Source organism: Symphodus melops, assembly GCF_947650265.1.
Source record: "Symphodus melops genome assembly, chromosome: 1".
NCBI lineage: Eukaryota > Metazoa > Chordata > Actinopteri > Labriformes > Labridae > Symphodus > Symphodus melops.
In genome coordinates, this window is record NC_136691.1 from 31,564,329 (window position 1) to 31,590,118 (window position 25,790).

Sequence of the window (25,790 nt, forward strand, 5' to 3'; positions counted from 1 at the left end):
GTGATGAGCACCTCTCAGCTGTCATTTACAGAGCCAGATTTAAATGTCCTTGTAGAAGCCCAAGATAGAATCAGAAATCAGTTTTATTGACCAGGTATGTTTAACAAAAAGGGAATTTATTTTTGGTAGCCTGTGCATCTGTGTACAATTTAACATTAAATAATAACAATGAACTAAAAATAAACAGGTAATTAATGACTAATGTGTACAAGACTAAGAGACTGGATGAAAATATACTGGATTATTCTCACTGAAGTGAATGAGATGAAAAACAAAGTTATTGTTTGGACTTGTTATAAAGTTTTTATAAGCAGTCCCCCATGTTCTCGCCTTACCCGAAAGCAACCCTAACACATAAGCTATTTTGGCGCGGTCGTTAGCATAAGTTTCTGAGTTGGCTGGGTCCATGTTGGCCGGATTATTCTGTTACGGTACACTCACGTGTGAACAATTTCGGACCCAGACGCACAACTCAGAGACAGGTAACGGTGTAACAAGTCGTTTTAATAAACAACTAAACAAACAATGCACGGTGAAAGGTGCAAAGTCCTCGCTCTCCAGTGAGCGGTGAAGGTGCGTGAAATCCCGGTGACCGTACTCAATTCCCAAACGCGTGAGGTGAAGGCTTGAACTGAAGAGCAGCAGGCAGGCAGGCAGGCGAGCAGGAGTGAATTATTAACTGCTGATGAGCAAGGAAACAAACACGAGGAGTTAAGCACAGGAATCTTCAACAAATAACCTTGTCTAACAAAGTACGGGAGCCAAGATACTAATTACTACTTGTGTTGACAATAATCCAGCAGGGACTGACAGTTGAGCTCAGGTTTATATACTGGGGTTGATGAGAACGAGCTGCACCTGGTACCACACCTGTTGCTGCTGCTACAGACCAGGGGAGGAGACACAGGAGGAACAGACAGACATGGGGAAAACAGACAACACACACAAGTGGGAGGGCACTAACAGAACCAGATCATGACAGGAAGTGCATCTTAAAATAGAGATTCCTCCTGTGATCAGTAGACGGTGCACTTTGTGTCTCATTAGCTAAGATTAGTAGGGTTATTGCATCATTAATTTCTTGAACAATACAATGTACCTCACTCAATCTACCTCAATACTTGGTTTAGTAAGCACGTCTTTGATTGTTTAAAGGGAATGGAATTTAGAGAGGTGCAGAATATCATTAAATACACTGTACATGTTTGCATATTTTTATTAGATTATTGATTTTATTTTCTGAGATAACATATCACTATGAAAACATTGTACACGAATTATTGAGCTACCTCGCCTCCGTGCTGAATTTGTTTTCGTAGTGTGCTGCCCGTGTGCGCTTCAACACGAGCCGAACTTATTGTCTGTGTGAACAGACAAGCGAGCCTTCGCTCTTTACTCTCCACACAACGCAGAGTCGAGGGGTTTAATGAACAAACCAGCTGCTATGGACAACAGGAGTGTGGAGAACAAGAAATCCTTCCTGCATCTTATCCCATCTTCCCCTTTATCATTTTTCTTTTGTAACACGAGTAAGGTCTTCTACCTGCTCGATTAAAAAATGAATTAGCGCTACTCAAATATTTATTGATTAAAAACAAGACCATCGTAACTATACTTTTACAAAGGGCAGGTTGACACATTTTGTCTTTCTCTTGCACCTTTTTGTTCTTTGTAAAGGCCGAAGTGAAAAGAAAGTATTCCTCTCTATTGTTTATGAAACACCCAAAGTCTTTTCTTTAAAACAAACTGTTTTTATTGTAATACAGTTGACAGAGAAACACCTGCTGTTCATCCAGTTATAAACAAACAAAACAAAACAAACTTAACTTACACAGGCATTCTTTAGAAGGTCAGTGGTTTAGTATGCTGCTGTGGCAAAGGGGGCAGGTTGGGGCTGGGGGACGTGGGGTTGGGGCGGGTACAACAGTAACTACTTCTCTAGATTTGGCCCGTTCAAACACGATCATCAACATAAGCATAGAGACCTCACAATGTCGAATGGAGTTCAAATTTCAAATTAACCCTTTTTCTTTTTCATGTATTCATGAGCATCTCGAGTGTCGACAACACATAGCATTCTCGTGCTCCACATATATATATATATGCACTGTATTCACATTTTGCAAAGAGGAGGGAGATGTGATCACGTCATTTCTATGATATAATTCAAAACAGGCCCCGCCTTGGATTCATAAGAGAAAAGAAATAAGTGAAGCTTTTCTTTGATCTTCTTAACTTTTTTTTTTTTTTTTTTTAAACACAATACTGTGGTTCGAGCATGATGCATTCAAGCGCTCACATAATAAATGGAAACACTTTCCATCTACTTTGACATGGGATGTGGCAGGTTAAAATACGTTTTCATACAAGATTGTTTTTTGTTGCTGTTGTTGTTGGCTTGTTCTGCAGGAGGGGAGGAAACCCGGCGAGGATAAAGTGACACTTAGACGAGTAAAGTTGCACAAAGACAAACAAATGGCAAGTTAGATGGAGAAATCTGTCGTCTGAGCAATGCCATCTAAGGAGTTTCCTTTTTTTCGAATCTTTAATTCAGATACATGTACAGTACTGTACAAGGAATTGAATTTCTATGACAATCCAGTTGAAATGTCAACGCATTATCTGCTCGAGCAAAGAGGCCATGAACCTAAACAAGACCACATTGTTCTTCAAACAGCCTGTCCATTCTGTGAAACCCCAAACGTGGCGTGAAATAGAGAACTGTGTTAATTACTGTACACAACAAAAGACCCAAGCTGCACTTCTCCTCCACACAAATGCTGCAACATGAGAGTCAGAATCAGGTGAGATGGATTTGCTCTTTTTGGTGCATGTGTAGAACCTGTGTGGGCTTGATTTAAGTCCAGTTTGTAACATGCACATCATTTCATTTCCGCACTGGAAGCATTTCCACAACCATAACACAGAGGGAGGGGCTCATGGAGTCGATGCTGATCTGAGAGCAGATGGGAGGAGGGAAGATGTGTTTGGGCTCTTGGCAGAGGCTTTGGTCGCTGCAGGGTGTGTGGGTGTTGGAGTCGAGGTGGTTTCTGGGTAGTCCGGACAGAGTAGTAGCGTGTTGTTGTTCTTCTTCTTCTTGCTGTTCCTGTTGGTGATGGTGGCTCGTTTATGATCGTTTCCTCCTGCCCTCCAGGTTTCTGAAGTTGGATGGCCTGATCTTCATCTCAGCAAACTCAATCGAGTGCTCGTGGCCTTTCCAGTGGAACCAGTTCACCCCCTGCAAGAAACAGGATAATGATGATGTTCACTTTACAGACAACCAGCAGGGAACTTTGGCAATCACTCGCCTGCAAAGGACAACCATTAAAAAAGCCATGAGATCGTAAACCCTCATAGCTGATGTGACCTTTGACTCCAATGCAGTGTAGTGCAGTAACCACATTTGGGATTAAAAATAGCACAAAGTACAGCAAAGGCAGTTACTTACCAGCCATTTCAGTTAATGAAAATCAGTCAGATTAAAACTTTCAATAATAAATTATTTACCTGTGCGCCGTGACACCTGAGTAACTCCCTCATAAGGACTCTATAGGAATGACTACACCGCCGCACTTATTAAGTAAAGTTCAAGCAGGAAGACTGATTATATAGTCTCACTCATTTTTTATTCATTCAAATTAGACGCTCCGTCTCCTTGCTCTGGTGATCAGCTGATTAAAGGCTTTTGACTTGTTAAGTAATAATCCAACCAGTTCTGTCACAAGCTCTCTCAGCCAATCACCCTGCTGCAGTGCAGTCACATTGTAAAACCTGTTTTCTCTCTTCTGCAGGAAGTTTGTCATTTCAGCGATATCGCTGTGACCCTCCTCCGCCCCGGTCATTTCCATTCAGCTCAGCAAAGTTCAGATACAGCCTCATCACATCCCGCATGCTTCTGTCACTACCACCAACACCAGACTCTAGACTCCAAGGGAGGTATCCTATCCTGCTGTGGACATCACTAAATGGATCTAAGGTAAGGACCCTTGATGACCCCAGTAAGCATTAAAGAAACTGTCTATATTAGAGGACATGCAGTGACTGCACTATGAATTGTGTTGTATGTTAAACAAAACGTTACCTTGCTGTGACTGTTATCTCCATATCGTCCCATGAGGTTGACACGGTGGCAGTTTTTATACCAGAAAGCTCCCTTGTAGGACAGGGCACAGTTGGTGACGGCAATGTCGTTGTCGTGGTCATAAGTGGAGAAGGGACGGCCATGATGGTAGGTCATGGAGTCGCCTGCAAAAATACACAGCAGAGAGATGGTTGGTCTGTTACTGTCGGTATGAATATTTCTACTGAGATTTAAAAATCTAGTCCGCGTCCAATTTACCATTCGATGGTTTAACCCATTCAGACCCAAAGACACCTAAATAACACCCTCTTAAACATAAATAACATTTGAAATCAACCTCCCAGAACCTGAGGGTTTTCAGAAAAACTGCACAGAATTTAAACGTTTACTAAAGTCTTTGCTTAAAAATAAAACATTTGAAAGCTTCAAACTGCTGGCTTTAGATTTACTCTGTAAATTGAAATTTCCTTTGCACTCATGTTCAACTCATGCTCATTGCTTTACGAGACATAGACATCTTAAAGGTTCCATATTCTTCTTTTTCAGGTTTTAGATGCTCTACAGTGTGTTTTCCAGGTGCCATGTTCATGTTTAGGCACATCTATGTGCACAAATTCTAAGTCCGCAGAAACACGGCTTCTCATACCTCCTCCTGTTAGCAGTAGAAGCATGTAACGCGAAGTCCCTAGCACCCCCCCGACTGAAATTTGCGAGTGTGATATCACTGATTAAAGCCCTTTGGCTCGTAATAGCAAGACCAAGCTCATGCTGCACGACCATTTGACATCCAAACTGAGCGACTGACCAATTACGTCAGAGCAGAATGGCCGACCAATCTGATCAGACGAGGTCCACGTGTGGACCCTGATTGTGGGGGATTTACTAACTAACATACTTTCGTAGACACACAAATTAGATATATAAACCCCCAAAAGAGTATAATATAGGACCTTTAAAGGAAGAAACACATTTGCTTCTCATCAGGTCTAAATGGCTAATCCTGACAAATATTTAAAACCACCATTGCAGCATGCAGTAACTTATTTTGCATCACATTTGACGTATTCCATATTCTAAATGTAGGTGTATGTAGTACACACTTTGCATGCCTTTTAAAACAACCTTGACTTTAGAAAGACTGTAAATAATTAAATCACGGTTCCGTCCTGTCGTTTACCAACTGAAGTTTGTGTACCACTTTGCACCTCTGGAAAAGTCTCAGTGGGTCCATTCTGCTCAAATAAAGGACAAATGAAAATAACACACCTGCTGATCCACTGTATCCTCCTACATGGACCTTGTAGCGTGTCCGCGGTTCAGAGACAGAGAACTTGTCATACTGAGCGTAGGCTGTTTCTCCCTTATCTCGCAGGTCGACTCGGAGCTCATACTGACCTCCAGCTGTTATCTTATGCAGGTTGGACAGACCTGAGAGAGGAAAGCCGTGAGAAAAACTTGACGGACACTTCTACTAAAAACATAATCATGGCTTTACAAGTTATTATTATGCTTATGTAACAATAGTACATTACCCTTCATTTGAATAAATGAAAACACATCACCTAGTAAAATACTTTAGGACAGAAAATATTTAAATAATAGAGTTGACGCCATTTAAAATGTATAAAAATCGAATTAAATTGGGTAGCATTATCTCAGTCCGTAGAGACTTGGGTTGGGAACCCAAGGTTCTCCAGTTCAAGTCCTGGTATGGACCAGGTCTGGAAATGATAGCTGCAGGTGCCCACTCACTTCCTGAAGTACCCTTGAGCAAGACACAGAACAACCACTAGCTCAGGAGTGCTCGCTGTGGCAGCCCCCTCGCTCTGTTTTTCTCCATTAGTGCATGTGTGTACTTCAGCCGATGTGTGTTTAGCATGTTCAACAACAGAGTGTAAAATTGCATTTTCCCTCACAGGACCTTTTAAGTATAAAAACATGTTGTGTGTCTTCCATGGACTGCACATGACAGGTGGAAGAAGATGATGGATCAGAAGACTTTTTTAAGGTAGAAGTGATTGTACCACTTAAAAAGCCTTGTTTCTAATAATCTCCAGCAGCAGAAACCTGCTCAAATTAGGATCACTGTTGTAAATGCTTTTGAAAAAATGGAGAGAGGTTAGAACACAGAAAGGTTTACAGACCGATGCAGAACTGGCTAAACACTGAAGCTTCAGTGCCCTTCACATGGTGACCTGCGTGAGCATCCACTCTAGAGAGGAAGGTGTGGAGGGAGATAGATCTCTACAATGTTTTAAACTCAGACTACATAACTCATTTTAAATACTAGCCAGAGTTTAATGACAGTTGATTAATATAAATCACTTAATGTGTGGCCAAACACTGGTGTGTGCTCTGATGTTTGCTCATAATTACCCAGCCAGAATTCATCATTCATATCACCAAAGCCAGCAGTGTAATTCTTCCAGTTGCGGAAAAACTCCAGTCTACCACTCTGACGTCTGAGGAAAATCTGAAAGTCAGAGACAAAAATACAATTATTTTATTTTTTTGTTTTTCATTTTCTTAATTATGAGACATTCACTCTGCAAATGTGCAATGTATAACTGTTAGCATTGAATGTTTTTTTTCAACTAATCACAATCACAATTTCTCAGGAAAATAATAAAATTTGTTGTAAAAATGTTAAATAATTCTTCATGATGTTAAAGCTGCATTTTGTGCAAATCACTGTATATTCAACATGAAAGGTATTTTTCCAACCATTTTGCCTGTGAGCTGAAGAGAGACGGGAAGCATTTGACAGGGGAGAGAGAGTGGGCTAAAAATGCAGCTGAACCCATAAAAAGCATAACATACTTATTGTAATAATATATTATAATAATTATAATGATGCTTATTTGAAGGACACATAAGTGTGCTTAGATCTCAGTCATTTGGTGTTAAATAATGTTAAAAATGAAGCTATGAATTTAAAGTGTGCTAACATTAGCATGCTAACAACAATGCAGGCCACAGGTGCTTAATTATGGAGCCTTCTAATTGATAACTCCTGGTGTGTCGCTGGAGGAGAACGGAGGCTTCAGGATGGCGGAGGTGACGCCTCAACAGCAGTTTGTTGTTTGTTTTGGTTTCATGCTGGTGCTCAAGAGCGGCATCTACTGGATCAAAAAGTCTCACATTATTCCTTATAAAGCAGCATCTTTGTGTGTTGTGATCATCAGCAAATCACTGACAATGTTTGTCATCGTGCTGGCAGCATACAGGAGCTTAGTTTGCTGTATAACAGTAGCCTGCTTTGATGATCTATGTTTTTTGATCGAAAGAAAATATTTTAAAAATAACGGGAAGTAGCGGGAAGGTCCTAAAATGTCCCACATATAACTAAGATCACTCTTTGTGGGTTTTTTTTTTTTTACTGTGATGAACCTCTTTTAAGTCGTTGTTACTAAAACGTTGTAACTGTATAAATACTGAATAATGTGCTTGCTGGCTGCTGACTTACTATCCATCCACCTCCATCAGTCGTCATATCACAGTACACTTGGATTGGCTGGCTCTCATCTCCACCCAGATAGATGGTGTACAAGTCTGATGTGGTGTCGCCATTCAACAGGGCCTGGGAACAGTCCTTGGGGAATTTGTAGAGCACGCCAGCTTCTCACACACACACACACACACACACACACACACACACACAAAGACACAATAATCACACCAGTGGATAAGACAGACTCTGCAACTAATGAACAACAACAAAACAAAACAGAATGACTGCAAATTATTATGTTTGCTGATATATCCAGTCTAAATTTATCTTTGTGAACGGAGTTCAATCCACATAGGCAGCAGCTTACTTTTCACTTTTATTATTTTTGGGTTAATGTGAAGCATTTCTGACACCGAGCTTATGTGCAGCCCTGACAAGAAGAACAGTTCCTAGTTGCTCTGAGTTACCTAACTATCAAATTCCAATTCCTTTCAATGGTAATAAAATCTAAGCAGATGTTAAGTTTCTTTTTTGTTTAACAAACATGTCTTGCACTGATTGTCACCTATATGTCATGATACGGCCTGAAACGTACTTAATGTTTCACAGCTGGTCAGTGTCAGCTAAAAGAAGTAGACATGTAATTGAATTATCCTTCAATATTACAATTTATACAGTTTTTCTTTCTTTGATGTTGTCCCTCCCCCATGATGAAGAGGAATTGAGACTGTATCTCACAGTTTAGGGTCGTCACTCTGTTTTTTGCTGGTCTTTTCTGTCATTCAGAACGTTTGGCTTCAGTAATTGCTAATAAATGACAATGAAAAATGAATCCTTTAAAGGAAAAGCAGAAATAGTCAGTTTTACATAAGTCAATGCTTGCTGGTCATTGGAATTTAAAGCAAAATACACTTCACTATTTTTCTCTTATACTAATATGTGTCTGTAGTCTGTCTACAACCTCCCTCCCAATTACAAACAAATTCCTCTCTGCCTCTTGCCTGCTCCACTTTTCAGAAAATGTGTGCTCAAACAGGCTGTTTGGAGATTTTCCCTATATGACATCACAAAGGGCAGTAACCCCTCCCCCAGGTGGGTGACACTCCCACAGCTAGGTGTTTGTTCTGTCCTCTGAGTCTGCCTTCTCACCGTAAACAATACGACATGGAGCGAGAAAGCCAGAGTACACCCGAGCTCTTCCAGTGACGGGGTGTGGCTGACACTCATTTACATATTTAAAGCTACGGGCACAGAAACAGCCTGTTCTGAGCAGGGCTGAAATGGAGGGGTGTTTAGGCAAGATCAAATACAGGATCAGAGTGGATTTACAACAGGAAACGTCACAGACATGTTTTGAGGAGCTCTGAGACTTTTTTAAAGTGGTTGAAAAGGAGGAGAATATGTGACCCTTGCTAGTTTGATTAAAGGGAAAGCTTTCTGGGGCCCACTCCCATGGGGAGTGTCCATGGAGGTAAGCAAAAAAAATATTGTTTTAATTTAAACTAACAATGAACACATTTTATTTATTTGTATGTTTCAAAATATAAACCCTCTCTTCTTCAATTAATCTGAGACTTATTTGTAATTTTATAAACATAAGCGGCTCCAGTGAATTTAACTGTTATGTTAATTATGTTGTAATCAGTACAGCCATAACAAAAGAAGGAGAAAAAAAATGAGGGGGCTGGCTCGCACATTTGAGCCCAATATGAACTTGTTAATAAACTTAATAGGTCAGCTCCAAAGGCTGATTGCAGCTAATGTTAGCCTAGCGTTAACAGTACTGATAGAAAGTACTTATTAAAAATATGAAATTAAATCAAATCCTGAGAGGGACCATTCCCTGAGGGGCCCTGCCATTATTGCTTCAAAATTAAGTCTGAAAAATCTAACTGCTGTATTTGTATGTGTTTTACACTAGACACACACCCTACCAGTGTTGGAACGAGTAAAGTGTTAGTGTGAATCCACTCACTAGTAGTGAAGACAGTCGTGATGACTCTGCTTCTCTTTGGTCCCGCGATGGCCTGCAGCTTGACCGAGTACTCTGTGGATGCGCTGAGCTGCGCCATGTTATAGGAGACAGCAGTGGGACTCAGGACCACCTCCTGCAGTAGAAAGATGTAGTCTAGTAAACATCTTGTAAATGTTTCATGCAGTTAGACCATTATCTGTGTAGTTCTGGACTCACCCGGATCATGCCGTCTGCAGACTCGAAGCTCAGGATGTATCCTGTGATGTCAGCGCGGGGAGGCTTCCAGGTCAGCAAGCCGTTCTCAGTCTGGATGTTACTGGCTGCCAGGTCCTGAGGGGCATCCACGTCTGAAAACACAGCAGCAGTTTAGACACTTTCATATTTCACATAATCTGTTTCAGTCTCATCCAATGTAATCCCTTTTTACTGATGTTTTTTATTCCTTTTAAATAAAATTATTTACTTCCTTAAAAAAAGAAGTAAGGATTCTATCATGAATATGTTGCTATAAATTACTACAAACATCTTCTTAAGAATGAAATGCAGTTTGTTCAAAAGATTCTCTTTCACGAAGATGATACACAATAAGTAACGTCAACGATCATAAAGGGTTTACACTTTCTTTGTCTTTAGTGGTTTTTCTTCTTCTGCACAAAAACACTTTGATAATAACGTAATTTTACTATTTTTCCTTCAGGTGAAGTTTAATTCATGATTAATATCTAAGTCCTTGTAAATGTCTGTGTACGTGTCCTGCTGAATCCACAAGGTCTCATGTGAAGTCACATTCTCGTGACCCGTGTGTCCTGATATTTTGTTTTCCAGGATAAACCTGGGTGACTATACAGGGATTAAACAATTATAGACAGTGGTGTAGTGCAACCAGGTATACGGACTAGTCCCACTTATCTTTTATTCTTCATAAATTGTTGTTGAAATCAGGTGGGGTTTTATGAATTAAATTTCAATCAGTTGGAATCAGGTGGGGTTGTTGAACAACAATTCAAACGATTCAAAAATGAAATGACATCATGGATTTTCTCTCTTTCATGGTAACAATGGGGGCAGGGGAAATATTTTAAAGTCTGTTTGCTTATTTCAAAATGTAACTGAATAACTTGTTAACTCAATTGCATACCACTGTGACATGTATCTCGTTCTAACACAAAGTAATCTGAGTACTATAGTGTAGTGCTTCCCAAAGTGTGGGTTGCAGCCCCCTGGTGGGCTAAGTGGGAACTGCATGCCAGACGAAAAATAAAATAAATATCACAAAAATTAGGATTTACCATGACTCCGCCCTCCATGTGATGAGTAAGACCTTTTCGTGGCTATTTACGTACAACAATTTACCTTATTAAAAAGGACAGCCACAGTCTTGAAACATAATGTTCCCATTTCTTCAGGCACCACAACACCACTCGTTAAGCTTATGCTCAAATTCATTTCTCCTATTCGAGTAAGTGAATAACAAGGACCTTCTGCTGGTCTCCAGCCAACAGACAACATTTGGGATGTTCAATAACTAAAGTACAAAAAAGAGAAACAGTGAAACTTTCAGATGGATGTCCTCACCAGTGGTAAACACAGTTGTAGTGGCTGCACTCTTGGCCAAGTCTCTCACAGCGTAGACCTTAACAGTGTAGAAAGTTGCTGGGGTCAGAGAGTTCATGTCGAACTCAACCACGTTTCCTGAGACACGCTCCATCACTGGAGCCACTGGAATGACATACGCAGGCAGAGCTTAAGTGAAAACATCAACGAGAAGGAAGCAGGAAGGAAAAAAAGAGAGACTGGATTGATGTTTTAGAGAACTCTGGTTTCAAACTGAAACTGAACTATGTTCGATGTTGTTCCCCCTTGGATCAAGATGTCTCCCTTCTACCTGGAGAACTTCAAATGAAATGATTTCAAAAGTCAAAGGCAGAATTTTAAAACTTGATAATCAGTGGAGTTTTCAGCTTCTTAATCCTGATTATAACTTTAATTCCATTTCATTTTAAAATGTGCATTATTTTCTATCATGTGTTTATTCCTGTATCTATGTGGTACATTTACTGTATATCACACATGATATGCACATGCATCAGATACCTGAGTCTGCACTGTACGTGATGACGTATCCGTCCACAGTGGCGATGGCAGGCTGCCAGAGCAGTAAAGCTTCTGTGTCTGTGATGTTGACTGCCGTCAGGCCACGAGGCTTATCGAGAGCTGTGACACAAACACATACACACACACACACACAGTTGATGAAAAATGGAAAACGTATGTTGTCTCAATGAAGTACAGAAATTCCCTGAATATCTTTGTGAGTTCTGAATATTTGACACTAAACTGACTTTTGATGTACAGGCAGCTGATAGGACATCCCTGGTGATGTTATAGTCTAATTTTGAAAACTCTTCTGACTCTTCCGTTATTGCAGGCTGCTCAGCACGATCCCGACGGGCTGCTGTTGGCAAAGGTTGTGAGTTTAAGACCCAGTGACTACAATAACACATCTTCTGGGCACTGTGCTGCATGAATTAGAGATTAGAGGCCATCGACAGTATAAAACAATGATGAAGTCTCAGTACGTTACACTTTTGTTTCTGAAGCCAGAGGCTGTCAGTCACCATACTGAAAATGCTATCTTAACCTAACATTTGATCGGTCTTCAAAACGGATATATTCATTAAAAAAAAAACCTGTGAGTTTGTCCTAGAAAGAATGAAAAACATTTTTTTTTAACAAGCCAAATGTTTAGTACTGTTGTAAAAATGTTTACATTTAAAAATGGGTGTGTTTGTGACTTTCAGAGATTTTGAAGCTAATGTGGGCACTCGAGGAACTGCAGTTTTTTTCTCGCAGAACTCCGTTGACGTCATTTTCAATAACATAGTTTTCCACTTGTTAGAGTCACATAAGTATACTGACCAGACTAATTCTAACCATTGAGTTAGAATTTCCATTAAATTGTTCAACCTGTCAGTTATTCCATTGATAGTTGTGATGGTACATTTTAAAACTGTCCAAAAAGCAAACTATCAATGACATGTTACTTCTGGGTAGAATAGTGTATTTGAATGTTACTTAATCATGATAACAAACACACAATGAGACATTCAGTAATGTTTGTGTTGGTGTCGTATACCTGTGGTGACGCTGTCTGATCCAGGCTCACTCTCCCTCTGACCCTTGAGCGCAACCACGGTGACCTCATAGGTGACCCCGGGTGTCAGGTTGGGCAGCACAGTGTGAGACTCAGAGCCATCTACCGTCAGTGTCTTTGCAGTACCTGAAAGTAAGAAAAACGAAGGTAAGACTGCAGCACTGTCATGATGTGATTTTGATTATGTTGTATTTCAGTGTTTTGAGATCTGTTTTATTAATTCCTTAGTGTGGCCTCTTGTGTGTTTCTTAGTTCAGTCTTTAGTGTTTCCTGTTTTAAGTTGTAGTTCTGGTCTTCAGTTTTGTCTGGTTTCCTGCCTCTCTGTGTTTCCCTCCTGTCTTGATTACCCTGATTGTCCTCACCTGTCTGATTAGTCTCACCTGTGTCTGATTACCCCTGTTTATTTAGTCACTGTGTTCCTGCTCTCATGTTGTCAGTTCATTTTTGTTTGTAGTTTTTCATGTGTGGTCTAAGCATATCATCTCCCTTCTCCTGTGGATTTACTTTGTTTCTTCTCCGTTTGGTTTTTGGAATGTTTTGGATTTATTTTGAGTGATTTTTTGTTTTTGCCTTTTGTTTAATTGAACCTCTTTTTACCTGCAATTGGGTCCTCCCTCCCTGTTTTTCTACCTGGAACATAACAAGCACAGAGCTTTGGAGCTGACTTTTTAACTCACAGAGGGCTTTTTGCTCATGAAGAGATGAGACACAACTGATGCTGCTTTTAGTTTATTTCGTTTTTTCCTTTAAATTTTTTTAAAAAAACATTAATTTTCCAGATAGTGTTAAATTCATAAACCATTTAATTGATGTAATTATAAGTTGCATGTATATGTCACTATTAAAATGTCTATAATGCTGACGGAGAGACAGTTTATTGCTTCATTGGTCCCTGTTACTGAGAGGCTGGCTCGGTCGAGGCTGTCAAAATGTACGACACATAAGTCTGAAACTGGCTCTCATACCAGTGTTCTTTTGAAATGTGTCAAAATACAAGATGAAGTGGTCACCTTGACTGGATAGGATTTGAAGCAAACACATCTTCAATGTATGCTAGCAGCTAAAGTGGACAGCGTAAGGAACAACCACTATGACAAACTGATGGGGAATTTTCTTCCATGGAAGTCTATTCTCATGTCCTGGATTTCTGAGGACGCCCAAACATTGGTCAATTGATACAAAGAGCTTCTGGGAAAACTCCTCCTGGAAAAGCTAACATACGCTGTACACCCTTCAGGACAACTAAGACAGATTTGTTAACATATGGCAACCAGTTTTGGAAATGGATGATAACTCTGGACTGGACTTTGCTCTGCCTGGTTAAAAACACTGACACTGGTGAGGTCGAGTCGATTTTAAAACTATGAAATTATAAAACTGTTCAAACTTTGTTTTGTCAAAAGCAAAAAGACATCTTGCACCCTGCAGGGCTCCGATATTTCAAAAATGGAGTTTACCAGGTTAATGTTTTGAGCAAACCTGCTCTTCATCACACTACGATTACAATGTACAGAGACAAAGTCAGGTGATCAGTCACATGATGAAACCGAGGTAAATCACATGTATGTCACAGAAAAATGTGTACCGACAAATTGTTTTGATTTTATGTTTTTTTGTGGGATTTAAATTGGAAAAGATTTGAATATGTAGGTACACATCTTTCTGTGACTACTCTGATTCATGACCATGACGTTGACGTTTCTCAAAGTGGTGATGACCTTGTTATTTTATGGCAGCATACTCTTTATTTTCATTTTCATTCTATAATGCTTGTTTTGTTACTACTGACCCTCTGATTATTTTAGTTTTTGTTTTTGTCCTGGTCTTTCAGTTCCTAAAAAAGTAGAAGTATCCATAACCTGCCACAAGGGGGCAGTCTCATTCAATCCTGCAAAAAATGAGCATTCAAGTAAAGGCAACATAAGAGACGATAAAGCAGCAGGATGTGTTTTCTGTCATGTCATTAACATGGAACAAGTTTTTGTTCAATATCTCATCAATTTATTGGTAGAAATAAAATCATAACTTAGAAGAGTCCTTTTCTTTTTGAAGTTAGAATATCATTGTAAAACAGCTCAGAAGCTTCTTCTGTCTTTTTGAATAACAGTCTTTATTGTTGTAGCACTCAAAGTCGGTCTAGGTCTCGAGACCACTTTTTGAAGGTCTTGTCACGGACTTGAAAGCATTTTTACTCGACCTCGTCTCAGTCTCAGACTGGGCAGACTCCAGATTTTAAATCAAGACCTCCACTGACAGGCAACTTTTCCACTCCATTACCGTGATTAGAAAGAAAATGCCACTTTCTTGAGGTACAAATAACTTCAATTCATTTTAAGTTTGGTTTGTATCCCCTTGTTACAGCTGCAACCTTTCCTGTGTAACAGTCTAAGAAACTGGCACACCTCCCTGAACACAAGATGAGAATTTTTCTGTGATACTTATGGTCTTGGTCCTGATCCCTAAATGTCTCGGTCTTGTCTCTGTCTCAAAGCATTCTGGTCTCTGGTATGTCTTGGTCTCGGTGAGTGTGGTCTAGACCACAACACTAGCTTTTCGTGTTTCTCTAGTTCAGTTCCACTTTAGGGTAACTTTATACAGTGTGACTGTGCTACAATAATTGGCTGCAGAGTTGTTTCCACTTGAGGACACTGACCTCCATGTGCAGGCACAAACGTGACCCTGTAGCTGTCCACCCGTGCTCTTGGCACCACCCAGTGCACCGTGGCAGATGTGTCGGTGACATCAGAGAAGCGGATGGCTTTGGGTGGACCCAGATCTGGCACAAACAACAGGGAGACAGCAAATAGGGACAAAGACACACAAATGTTATAGTTAACATGTCTACTCATCTTCGAGGGGTGAGGACTTTAGTTTAGTGAGCGTTTTCCTCTTTAGACAGAAGCAGCAGACAACAAAAGACACACAGATTGTGTTATTACAGACAGGAGCGCTCCACCACTGAAAGGCACTGGTTTTAGGACAGACAGAAGAGAGAGAGAGTGTAAAAGAGAGAGGTAGACAGACAAAGGGGGCCAGGGGTGGCCCGGGCTCTCAGAGAGAGAGACCCTTCCCAGGCTAACTGTGAGCCACAGTATCTTGCGTGACAGACCTGAGGAGATTAACTTGCCCCCATTTCATGGCAACACAAAAGTGAAACATGCGCCACGCAACCCAAGAGTAAAGCTTTTGCCCCCAGGGAGGACAGGGGGCACAGCCATAGACACCCGTTCTATGTTACACAGGCACCACCCCCCCCCCCCCCCCCCCCCCCCCCGACCCACACACACACACACACACACACACAATCTACAAAGAGCGACTCTGACACATGGGGCCAGGCAGTCAAAAAAAGACAACATTTGGGAGGACGACCGGAAAGAGACCACACAAAGAAAGGAGCAGAGTAACTGTCCTGAGTGGGGGGTTGGCTGGTATGAGTTTTCAAAGCTCTTCTGATGGTTATGTCTGAGTCCAATTTAGTTAAAACCCTGAAATGATTCTTGAAATTAAAAAAAGTCAGCTAGTTGCTTTTTAGCATGCTAATTATTAGCATACTGGCTGCTTATTAGTACTTCATAGTGTAAGGCCATTTGTCTGTAGCTGATAGGACACAAAGAGTTTGCCCTCCTATATTACTGTTAATTGATAAAGAGTTACAACGTTGTTGAACATGAATAATGATCTTAACATGCTTTGCTTAGCATAAATCTGGAAAACACCAACATATTGAAAATGACTACAGTGTTATTTGAAATGTGCACAGCTTAATTCTGCCAAAGCTGATTAATGTGACCATTAATATTATGAGGATTGAAGCAAATAAAGAAACGTTTAAGTTATTTTCTCATGCAACTCGTCCCTTTTATAAAGCAGTAACTCTGTTATTAACTCAGTTCTCTTTTGAGTCTTGACTAAAACAAATTACTTTTTCTTAGGAACGTGCCCAAGACTGCAAGCCGCCAGCAGCATGCTAATAAGTAACACGTTTATGGTGAATATTGTGACCTTGATTTAAAGTGTTTAAAAATTAAATCTGAGTGAAAACATAAACTGTGAGACAATCTGTAGAGCAGATTGGAAATGTCTCAGTTTACTGCTTAGACTTTCTCTCGAGAAATTCCTCTGTGTGTTCTGCACACAGCAGTGGTACGTGCCAATTAGCCTAACATGGCTCTCTGACTACAGTCTGATTTATAAGAGCAAGCAGAAACCCTGACATCTGAACTTATTATTTTCACTCACTAATCACTGAATAGTTACAAAAGTTTAAAAATGCTTTAAAAATGCCAAGGCCACTATTGTTCCTTAATGATGTAAGCTATAAATGATGGCCTACCAGAACTTAAATCCCCCTGATGCCAAAAAATAGATGACCGAAGTTTAAAGCCAATACAAATGAGTGTTAACTTGCTTGGCCTACAGATAACTCTAATGCTTGTGTAAACACCTCAATAGCCCCAAAATGACTTTACCCACTATGTTAAACTAATTGTGTTTCCTCGAAATCCAAGCTCTGGCAGGTCCAAATCAGAAACTTAATTTTTGTAATCTTTTGGGTATATTTTCTAACAGATAGTTAGTCTACGGTACATACCGTAAGACCTACAGTACATTACAGAGGCCTTAACATCTTCTGTGGACATTTTTCCAAACCCAGGATCCATCCAAAAACATTTAGACCATCATGGGAGGAAAAAATGAGAATTTTTCCAAATAAGTTTGATTTCAGTGAAACAATTTATCAGCCAAATTTTGATCGAGTACCAGTCTGGTGTCCAGAGATCAGCAGCACGTGGTCTGTCTGAACCCAGAATGGTCCACGTTACTGCTGGAACCCTGCTTTCTGCTGGAGCCACTCAAGAGCACAGACACACAGGTTTTAAACACTGAACACTCAACACATAACAAAGGCAAACAATGACACCAGAGGTGGACATCACTGACAAATACTCTACATTAATACAAATTTACTTTTGTCAATTTGGAGCATTCAGCAGCTTGGACGAACACCACACTTTTGTTACCAGGTTAGTGAACAAAACATCTGTGATACAAAGGACAAATGTTAGATCACGAGTATTAATCACCTTGCTCCATGCTGTTACCATAAAAGACATCCACATTGACCATGTAGATAAGACCTGAGCAGCTCAAATTTCAGCTCATAATTCTTGTTTCCATCTGCTCTGCATGTACCTGTTCTGACCTGCTCCCTTACAGACATGGAGCGTCTCCCCAAAATGAGCCCAAAGACTTCGACTTTGTACTCTGTGTCCTCGTCGAGTTCTATGATGGTCGTGCTTCGCTCATCCCCACCCAGCACCAGCTCTTTTGGTTGGCCAGGGTCCTCAGTCTTGCTGACCATAACGACAAAAGTGTCAAAGGAGTCCTCTTCAGCCGTCCAGGACAGACTAAAGCTCTCTGTCGTGAGGTCGGAGATTAGGAGAGCCTGCACCACTGGTTCAGCCTCTGAGCAACAGGAAAAAGTCAGTTGTTCTTCTCTGAGTCAAAGTGCTTTGACATTTGAGGAACATGGAATCGGAAGAGAATGCATCAGTGAACGTGCAAAATACAAGCATTGTTTGTGTGTTTTTAAATACGAGCAACAGTCAACAATAGAAGAGTTTGCAGGACAGAAAGAGAAAACCTTCACTGCATTCTGATCAAAAATCACAGAAGGAAGAACTGAACAGCAGGCAACAAGGAGAGGGTTGCTAAGTCAAAAAAAGAAATGCTTAATAATGTTATTAAACCTATATTATCTGTGTAATTTACAGTGTTCAAGAGCAACAGACTGTGTTTCTTGCTGACTACACAGGGCTGTGTCCATTGGGTGTCCAGGGGGGAATGAACCTTACTCTTATTGGTCACCCAGATGCCTCCCAAAAAATCCTAAAATGTGATTGGCTTTTTACCCTATTAGAAACAAGACTTCAACCAGTAATCAAGTATTCTTGCTTCTTATTCAAGTGGCTGCTCGTAGTTTAGTTTAAATGTTAATGTACCATATTTCCTTTAGTTATTATTAACTTGTAAATAAAATACTTTGCACATTCATCTCTTTGTTTTACTTGCAAAGAGGTAATCAGCAATGTGTCACCACCAACAAATTGCTAGTAAATTATCTATTCTTGCAATTTAGACAGTGAGCAAGAGAGATGAATTAAGCTAAGAACACAAACATGTGATATGATGGATAAGATTGGTGGTGTAAGAAAGGCTATGTAATTGATCAGGCCAGTTGTACCACCCCAGTCAAAAAGTCTGGACACGCCCCTGTTACTACATAACCATAAATCAGGTTAACAAAGGTCTGTGTAGTCATGCGAGGAAGGTTTGGGGCTTGTAAAGCACAGATTTTCCTGCCAATAAAATGTGGATATCGCAGTTAGGATAATTCAATGTAAGAGGAAACATACACATTCACATTGATTTATATTAATTGAATTACTCTACATTGTTGGGTAACTCAGAGTTTTAAACTTAAAGAGTTTTTGTCAAACAACAGCCGCTGGTCAGAATAGTTCTCAAAGTAACTAGTTGCATACAGATAAGAATGTGTGCATGTGGTGCTGGAGAAGCTGGTAGTTAAGCAGTCATTAGCAGCAGCAAATAATGGCGGTGATAGGAAGAGAGGCTGAGAGAGCACAAGACTACAGCTGTTGAAGAAAAAAAAAGCTCTGTTTCTCCAGAGGATGAGTCTGCTGAAGCTAATTAGCTGGTGAAGCTTCCGGTAACACAGATGGATGCACGGACCGGACAGACCTTTTAAAGCAGTCTTGGATAGAAGCACATATAAGTGGGCTCAGGAAAGCCTCAATAAAGCCCAGCGCCACTGCTCATTAAAACACTACACCAAATGTGAGGGTCTCAGGGGTCCTTGAACTAGCCTGAAACCCCCTTTTATATTGTGAGGAAAAAACGCATGAGGCATTTGTTTTGAGAAGAAGCAGTGGAAACGAGAAGCAAAGCAGACAAATCCGAGGGAGCTGTCACTCTTCATTAGCCGCCGGGCAGCTTTAGCTGGTCAGTGGAAGAGAGGGAGGGCCACATCCATCAGCTAACATGTGCTAGCTCGCTACTGATTTCACCCTCCCTCCACCACGTCTACCCCTCTATCCCATGTCCCTCTACACCCCCCAAGGCCTGAGGGAACACAATCCCCACTCACAAAAGCAAGCCTGTTACTGGAGGAGGTAAGCGGCGGCGCCAGCTAACCTGCTGAAAACGGGGTCTGCAAGCAGAGCTGGTTCCAGTCTTGCCTGATAACTTTACGAGAGGAGCTTGTGGTCACATGAATCACAGCTGAGTTGAGCTTGTTCCATGTGCTGTCTACATTTCTTTGTGAGTCCATCAGTCAGTCGATGTATTTAACTCCCTCTCTGTTCATCAAAGTTTCCTTGCTCCCCTTTGAGAGGAGGACTTTATCTTTCCTAGCTCTCTCCGGCAGAGTGACGAAGACCACCGTGCATAACATAATGAAATTAGTCAGTGCTTGTATTCACAAGCTGGAATGTTTTATTTATTAACTGATGCTAATGAAATATGTTAAGATGGTTTCACCAGTCATTAGCATGCAGACAATGGGCCGTGTTGAGCTCATGCCATTTTCTGCGTGGCCCCAGAAGCCCCTGGCACCCTAGCACCAGAGCCCAGGGGCAATGGCAGCATGAGAATGAAGAGCGGTCCAGGCTCGGGGGAAGTGGGGATGCATACAGAAGAGAGGCCTCACACAAAGTGACAAAAGCGCCTCAGGGATTTTTTTTTGTCCTCTGTCAGTCCTCCCATCTTTCTTCCACTTGACTGATCCTCGTCAGTGAAATGCTGAATGATAATTCTGTAAAAGTTGCTCACATAAAAGAAATTGTCAGCTCACCAGAAACTGTTTATTTTTGACCTTCTACTCTAGTCAAAACAGTCCCATGAGGTCACAGTGAGGATATCAGTCCTTTAAAAGGTAAATAGTTTTGCGTATACAAAGAATGCTCAGAGGCATCATCCGAAGATTGTAGTTTCACTGTTAACAGCCTCTTATTAGGCACGTACTATAATTGACACTATGTTAATCACTGATAATGACTAGGGTGGGTGGAGAGGGTGGGAAACCAGCACACCTGTAGGGCCACAGTTAAAGAGCACACTGACTTTTTTATGTGTTTCTGCTTGTTCACATAATAAACCAGGTGTTCGTTCAGCTGGACTTGTTAGGTGTTGAAAAATGACGCCAATGAGGAAGTGCAGACAAATGAAGTTCCTCCAGTACCCACTCGCTCCAGAAGACCCCGAAGTTATGACGGAGACTCGTGTTTAAAGGTAAGAGTTTTTCATAATTAGTGCACTGTAACTGTTTATGGCTCAGCTGAAGCTCTTTGTCTGTTACGAGCTTGATCCAAAGTTAGTTAGAGACAACTTCTCGAATATGGCGGCTGCAATCAGTGACCTTAAAAAGCCCCACTCAGAAACCAATTGGTGACGTAATTTAAACTTAATCCATGTACTGTATATACAGTACATGGTATAAGGACCGCATCTACTTTTACAAATGTTTTTCCAACCATGAAGCAAGTCATTTATACCCAGAAAATCAGAGCTGAGATTGTCCTTGTCCATCGATATGAGCAGAGCAAGATAAGCATCTATCTCTAAGTAAGCATGAAGAATGAAACACTATAGTCCAATGGTTTCATGTCCATTTCTGCTGGATCCCCACAAGATGAGATATTGAAGAAGAACAAGTGTTTTTATCAGAGGCAATGTTACTGTAACAACCCGTCTCATGGCCAGTCTTAGAAATTGTTAAAAATGTTGTTCAGGTTGAAAAATGGAGAATCCTGAACACGGGCACATTTGCGTGTCTTTGACATGGGCATGAATTTCAATGAAACATCAACTTTCACTTTGTCATTTGCCTGCAAATTGATTATCAATTCACTAAGCACATTACCAGCTCAGCAGCCTTAAATATTTTCTGTTGCAAATTTTCCTTTTCATTTCATTTTCTCTTCATTTTATTCTGTTTAAGCAGTACAATGTAGATGCTTCCTTCCTTATCATTTCATTTCTCCCTTTGTTACCACTGCTCTTGCATGAATGAAACTAACCAAAAGCTGCTCTCATGGTATCTTATCCCAAACAAAACACTTTTGTTTGGTTTGTGTTTGTTCAGAAAGTGTTTTTTTTTTTTTTTGTATGACATGATGAAATGGGAAATGTTTCTGAATACCATTATTTAAGAACTATTTGTACAAACGGCCATGTGACAGAGTTGCACTTGGACAGTGCTCAAGAAAGAGGCTAAGACCATTGGGAAAGGTGGAATAGAGAAACACTGGATATCTCACTTTGTTCAGCAGAAGAAGAAGGAACAAAGGAAAGAGTGAGGCTCAAGCGTTGACGGCGTGGATACCTGTGATGGTGTCTGCAAACACAGGGTCTAAGAGGGCCCCCCTGAACTGCCCGTACAGATTGGCCCTGTACCAGGTGGTGGGGGTGAGGCCAGAGACGGCAAAGCTGCGAGCATCGGCGGGCACCGTGTGGTTTTGCCACTCGGCACCCGACTCTGCGTCAGTAACCTCGATCAAAAAGGCTTCGAAAGCCCCATCCTCGGCAGACCAGGACAGGAGGAAGCTGTCCCACGATACATCGCTGACGGTGACATTGGTCACCACAGGTTTCTCCTCCTCTGGGTGATGACAAACACATCAACATGAGTTACATGACTGGAACGACATACAGAATGAGGACAAAAGGTTGGACTGAAAACGTTTCCTCGAACCAATCCTGGAATATTTTCCCGAACTGAAACTCAGCAATGAGTTGACGGCAGAGATAATCGACGACAATCAGCATCAGGTGTCAGTCCAACCTTGACAAACAAACATTTACAGGTGAAATAAATACTTGAAGTTGTTTTGAACCATACTTTTGACAAAATGTTGAAACATAGAACACACACGATGGAGCATCTGTTCAACAGGAAGAGTCCTCAGTGACATTGATGATCTCTCATTTGTATTTCAAACATTTCATTTTGCTGTCATGAGGGGGAAAAGAAGAAAGGCCTCCTCTTTGTCTGGAGTGGAAATATTCCCTTATTTCCACCACAAAAGGCCAGAGGGAGAAAACAGCCTCATTATTAACGGCTGCCTATAGCCATCTCCTCTGTATTTCCATATAAGTGGGAAGACTTAAAGGTAGAAGCAGCAGGCAGACATGCTGATGCAGCTCGTGCACATTAATGGCTGTGAATGAGCCATTAACATTTGAAGGCACAGCGTAGCCCTGCCAGAATGGCAGAAGTACGCCGTCCACTTCAAACCTATATTGAGAGCCACGTGCAGCAGCCTGTAATTGGAATCCATTGAGTGTGCAAGCATTCAGAGTGCAGATTAGAAAGAGACGGAGATAGACGGTGCAGGTAAACATCAAGGCTTCCATTATCCTCTTTTCACTGTGTGGCAGAGAGGAGCACAAATGGGATGGTAGACAATGTAATGCGGTGGGGAGGAAGCTATGCTGGAATCGGCTGATCATCACTTGTGAAGCTCAAATTGACGAGAAAAGGCATTTGCTGTATGGTGTGTGTGAAGAGTTCCTGGACCTGTAGTGCTTTGGAGGATTTGAGTCAGCATTGTATTTACAGCTGTAAAATGTCTCCTGAAATCATAAGTTCTTGTTGTTGTGAAATGTCACATAAAACGGCAACACTTGACTCGGTTAAGAAAGGACAAACATTGGGGTGCTGGTGGTCTAGTGGTTAGTTCAGGGACCCCATGTACAGAGGCTGTTGCACTTAAAGCTGACAGCCAAGGTTGAAATCAGACCTCTGGCTCTTTTCCTGTCTGCAGTGTCCATACTGTCTACCGCGATTCAGGATGAATTGCTTTGCGGAAATTGGTGTTCTTATTTATGTGTGGCTCTTTCATAGAGAGCAACAAATGAAACTGGACCGCTGACATCCTGAAATACACCTGGAAGTGATTGGGAGAATTCTGCAGCTCTTTATCAAAAGGAAAAATTCCATGTGACACATGAAACTTTTTTCACTGCATGTGGACCGACACCAATGTTTGTTTGTTTTTTATTAATGGAGTGAAAGAACCACAACATCAACTGACTGCTCGACCACTCTGCGCGAAGAGTGCGAGACGTTTGCTCAAATACAGCAAATTTTTGCAATGAATGGGAAAATTAACGCACGTGTGCACGATGCCTGTGTTTTTTTTTGTTTTTGTTTTTTTTTCTGATTACAGATCCAAAATAAGATGCATCCAAAAAGAAAACAAACTCAGTGTGCAAAGGCCCTCAGGGTCAGTGTGACCAAATCACAAATGATAACGTTTGTTTTCAGAGAAATGTAATGATGCTGACTTGTTGTTGTTTCATTTATTATAACATATATTGTTCAGAAAACTGGCCACATTTGAGTCAGTTCAAAGAAAATGAATGCCATATGCCTAATATACTGTACCTTATTCTTCTAAGAAAATAACATCTGAAATTTGAACTGCAGGCTGTCTGCCAGAAACATACCTCAGTAAACATTTTATGCTGACTTTAACCTACCATTTCTGACAGCAGCCAGTTTTATGGGAACTAGAGGCATTGGGAAAGCACCATAAATAAATCAAATAATACTGAAGTAAAGCTAAGATACCAACAGGTGTAGACCTGTAAACCAATCCTTTCAGGAAGTCTTTAGTTCTGGTGTCACATGCAGGGGAACATAAGTGTCGGGACTAATCAAATGGTCTCCTGAGATATCAGCGTCTCATTGGGATATCTGCCATTTGATACACATTCTTTCATATCAAACTACAGCCGAGCATTCATCAGGGTGAGAATTGAGCCTCTCACCCAGGCAACGTCTGTGCTTTTGTCTACTGCTGCCCAGATCATGTCAGTGCATGCAGGACAATGATCGGGCTTTTGACATGCTTTGTATTTTCGCTCCAGAATAGTCAGCTGCTCATGCAAGATCAGCGTATAAACTAAGACATTTAAAAGATGTATACATCGACTGTTGTGTTTGAAATTGTTGTGAAATTCAATGGAAAATGTTTACATTGCACTCAAAAGGACACTGAAAATCGAGATAACTGCTGATGGTATCAAATCCAACTGTTGTTTCCTGAATCCTAAGACTGATTATATACTTCTGAGTTGAATCATTCAGACAATTTAGTGATAATCAGTTAAAGTTATGATAATATGTGCTGTCATTCTACATTGTTCTCTGTTTTAAAATGTGTATCATTTCCGTTTCTTCTGGTCTCCTTGACATTTATCTTTATTAAGGCTTTGAACTGATTCTCACAAACACCTGAAGAAGAAAAAAAAAAAAAAAAAAAAAACCTTTAATGTTATTTATAACCTGCAGGGCCAAGAGAACCCCCCGCCTGAAAACTTCAAATTCGTCTCATTCAGCTCCACCCCTCGTCTTTTCTTCAGTCCCTCCTGTAAAGCCAGCGTGATCCGTGTTTGCGCTACGTGTCAGGAGACGATAAAGAGTGAAGATTGGCCGGGCCGGCTGTGGATTAGACGGCTGCTGCTGATTTTGGAGACAATGTTTTAACAGGAGTCCCAGCATGTGGCCTTTTATCTGAGACCCACAGTTCATCGTGGTCAAATCACACAAAACCAGAGGGGAGCAGGGCTCACGCCAACAATTATCACATGAATGAACATTGTGCAGGGCGCACACATGTCCATACCCCCCCCCCCCCCCCCCCCCCCCCCCCCCCAACCCCCCAACACACACACACACATAAAAACACACACACCTTCAGTTTCACTCATTCTGACTCTTTTTAGCCACTCAGTCTCTCAGTCATATGTGCGACACGTGAAAACACAGACAAGAGGACATCCGGTTTGCACACTTATGCACTTGTGCACTCATCCACCCAGCCACAACACAAACACACAGTCGGTGTTCTGTTCTTGTTGGCAGAGTGAAGTCCAATAAATGCAACTAAAGGCAGTTTTGCTGCTGCTCAATGATGTCTCCTTCATGCCATCGATTTGTGACTGTGGCCATGTGTTTAATGGGCGTTCATTGCATAACAAGAAGATTTGCTTGTGAAATGTTTGTCTTGGATTCACTCTGGCTGTAGCATGAAAAAATATG

At 41.0% G+C, this 25,790-nt stretch overlaps 1 protein-coding gene across 4 annotated transcripts in view; it reads right to left on the minus strand.

The window, feature by feature from the left end:
* Window positions 1-1,769: 1,769 nt before the first annotated feature.
* The window catches only part of tncb (tenascin Cb), an 87,351-nt gene continuing 63,330 nt past the window's right edge, over window positions 1,770-25,790 (minus strand). For 2 of the 4 annotated variants that reach the window (XM_079363597.1, XM_079363596.1), the window contains exons 11-23: window positions 22,068-22,343; window positions 17,858-18,130; window positions 15,315-15,437; window positions 12,644-12,787; window positions 11,602-11,721; window positions 11,083-11,226; window positions 9,724-9,854; window positions 9,508-9,640; window positions 7,548-7,699; window positions 6,458-6,554; window positions 5,348-5,509; window positions 4,082-4,245; window positions 1,770-3,238 (exon numbers count right to left, since the gene is read on the minus strand). In XM_079363597.1, coding sequence (XP_079219723.1) covers window positions 3,128-3,238; window positions 4,082-4,245; window positions 5,348-5,509; window positions 6,458-6,554; window positions 7,548-7,699; window positions 9,508-9,640; window positions 9,724-9,854; window positions 11,083-11,226; window positions 11,602-11,721; window positions 12,644-12,787; window positions 15,315-15,437; window positions 17,858-18,130; window positions 22,068-22,343 — 2,030 coding nt within the window. In that variant the 3' untranslated portion in view covers window positions 1,770-3,127. The remainder of the gene's footprint in view (window positions 3,239-4,081; window positions 4,246-5,347; window positions 5,510-6,457; window positions 6,555-7,547; window positions 7,700-9,507; window positions 9,641-9,723; window positions 9,855-11,082; window positions 11,227-11,601; window positions 11,722-12,643; window positions 12,788-15,314; window positions 15,438-17,857; window positions 18,131-22,067; window positions 22,344-25,790) is intronic. The other 2 variants (XM_079363598.1, XM_079363599.1) reach the window with 2 other exon arrangements.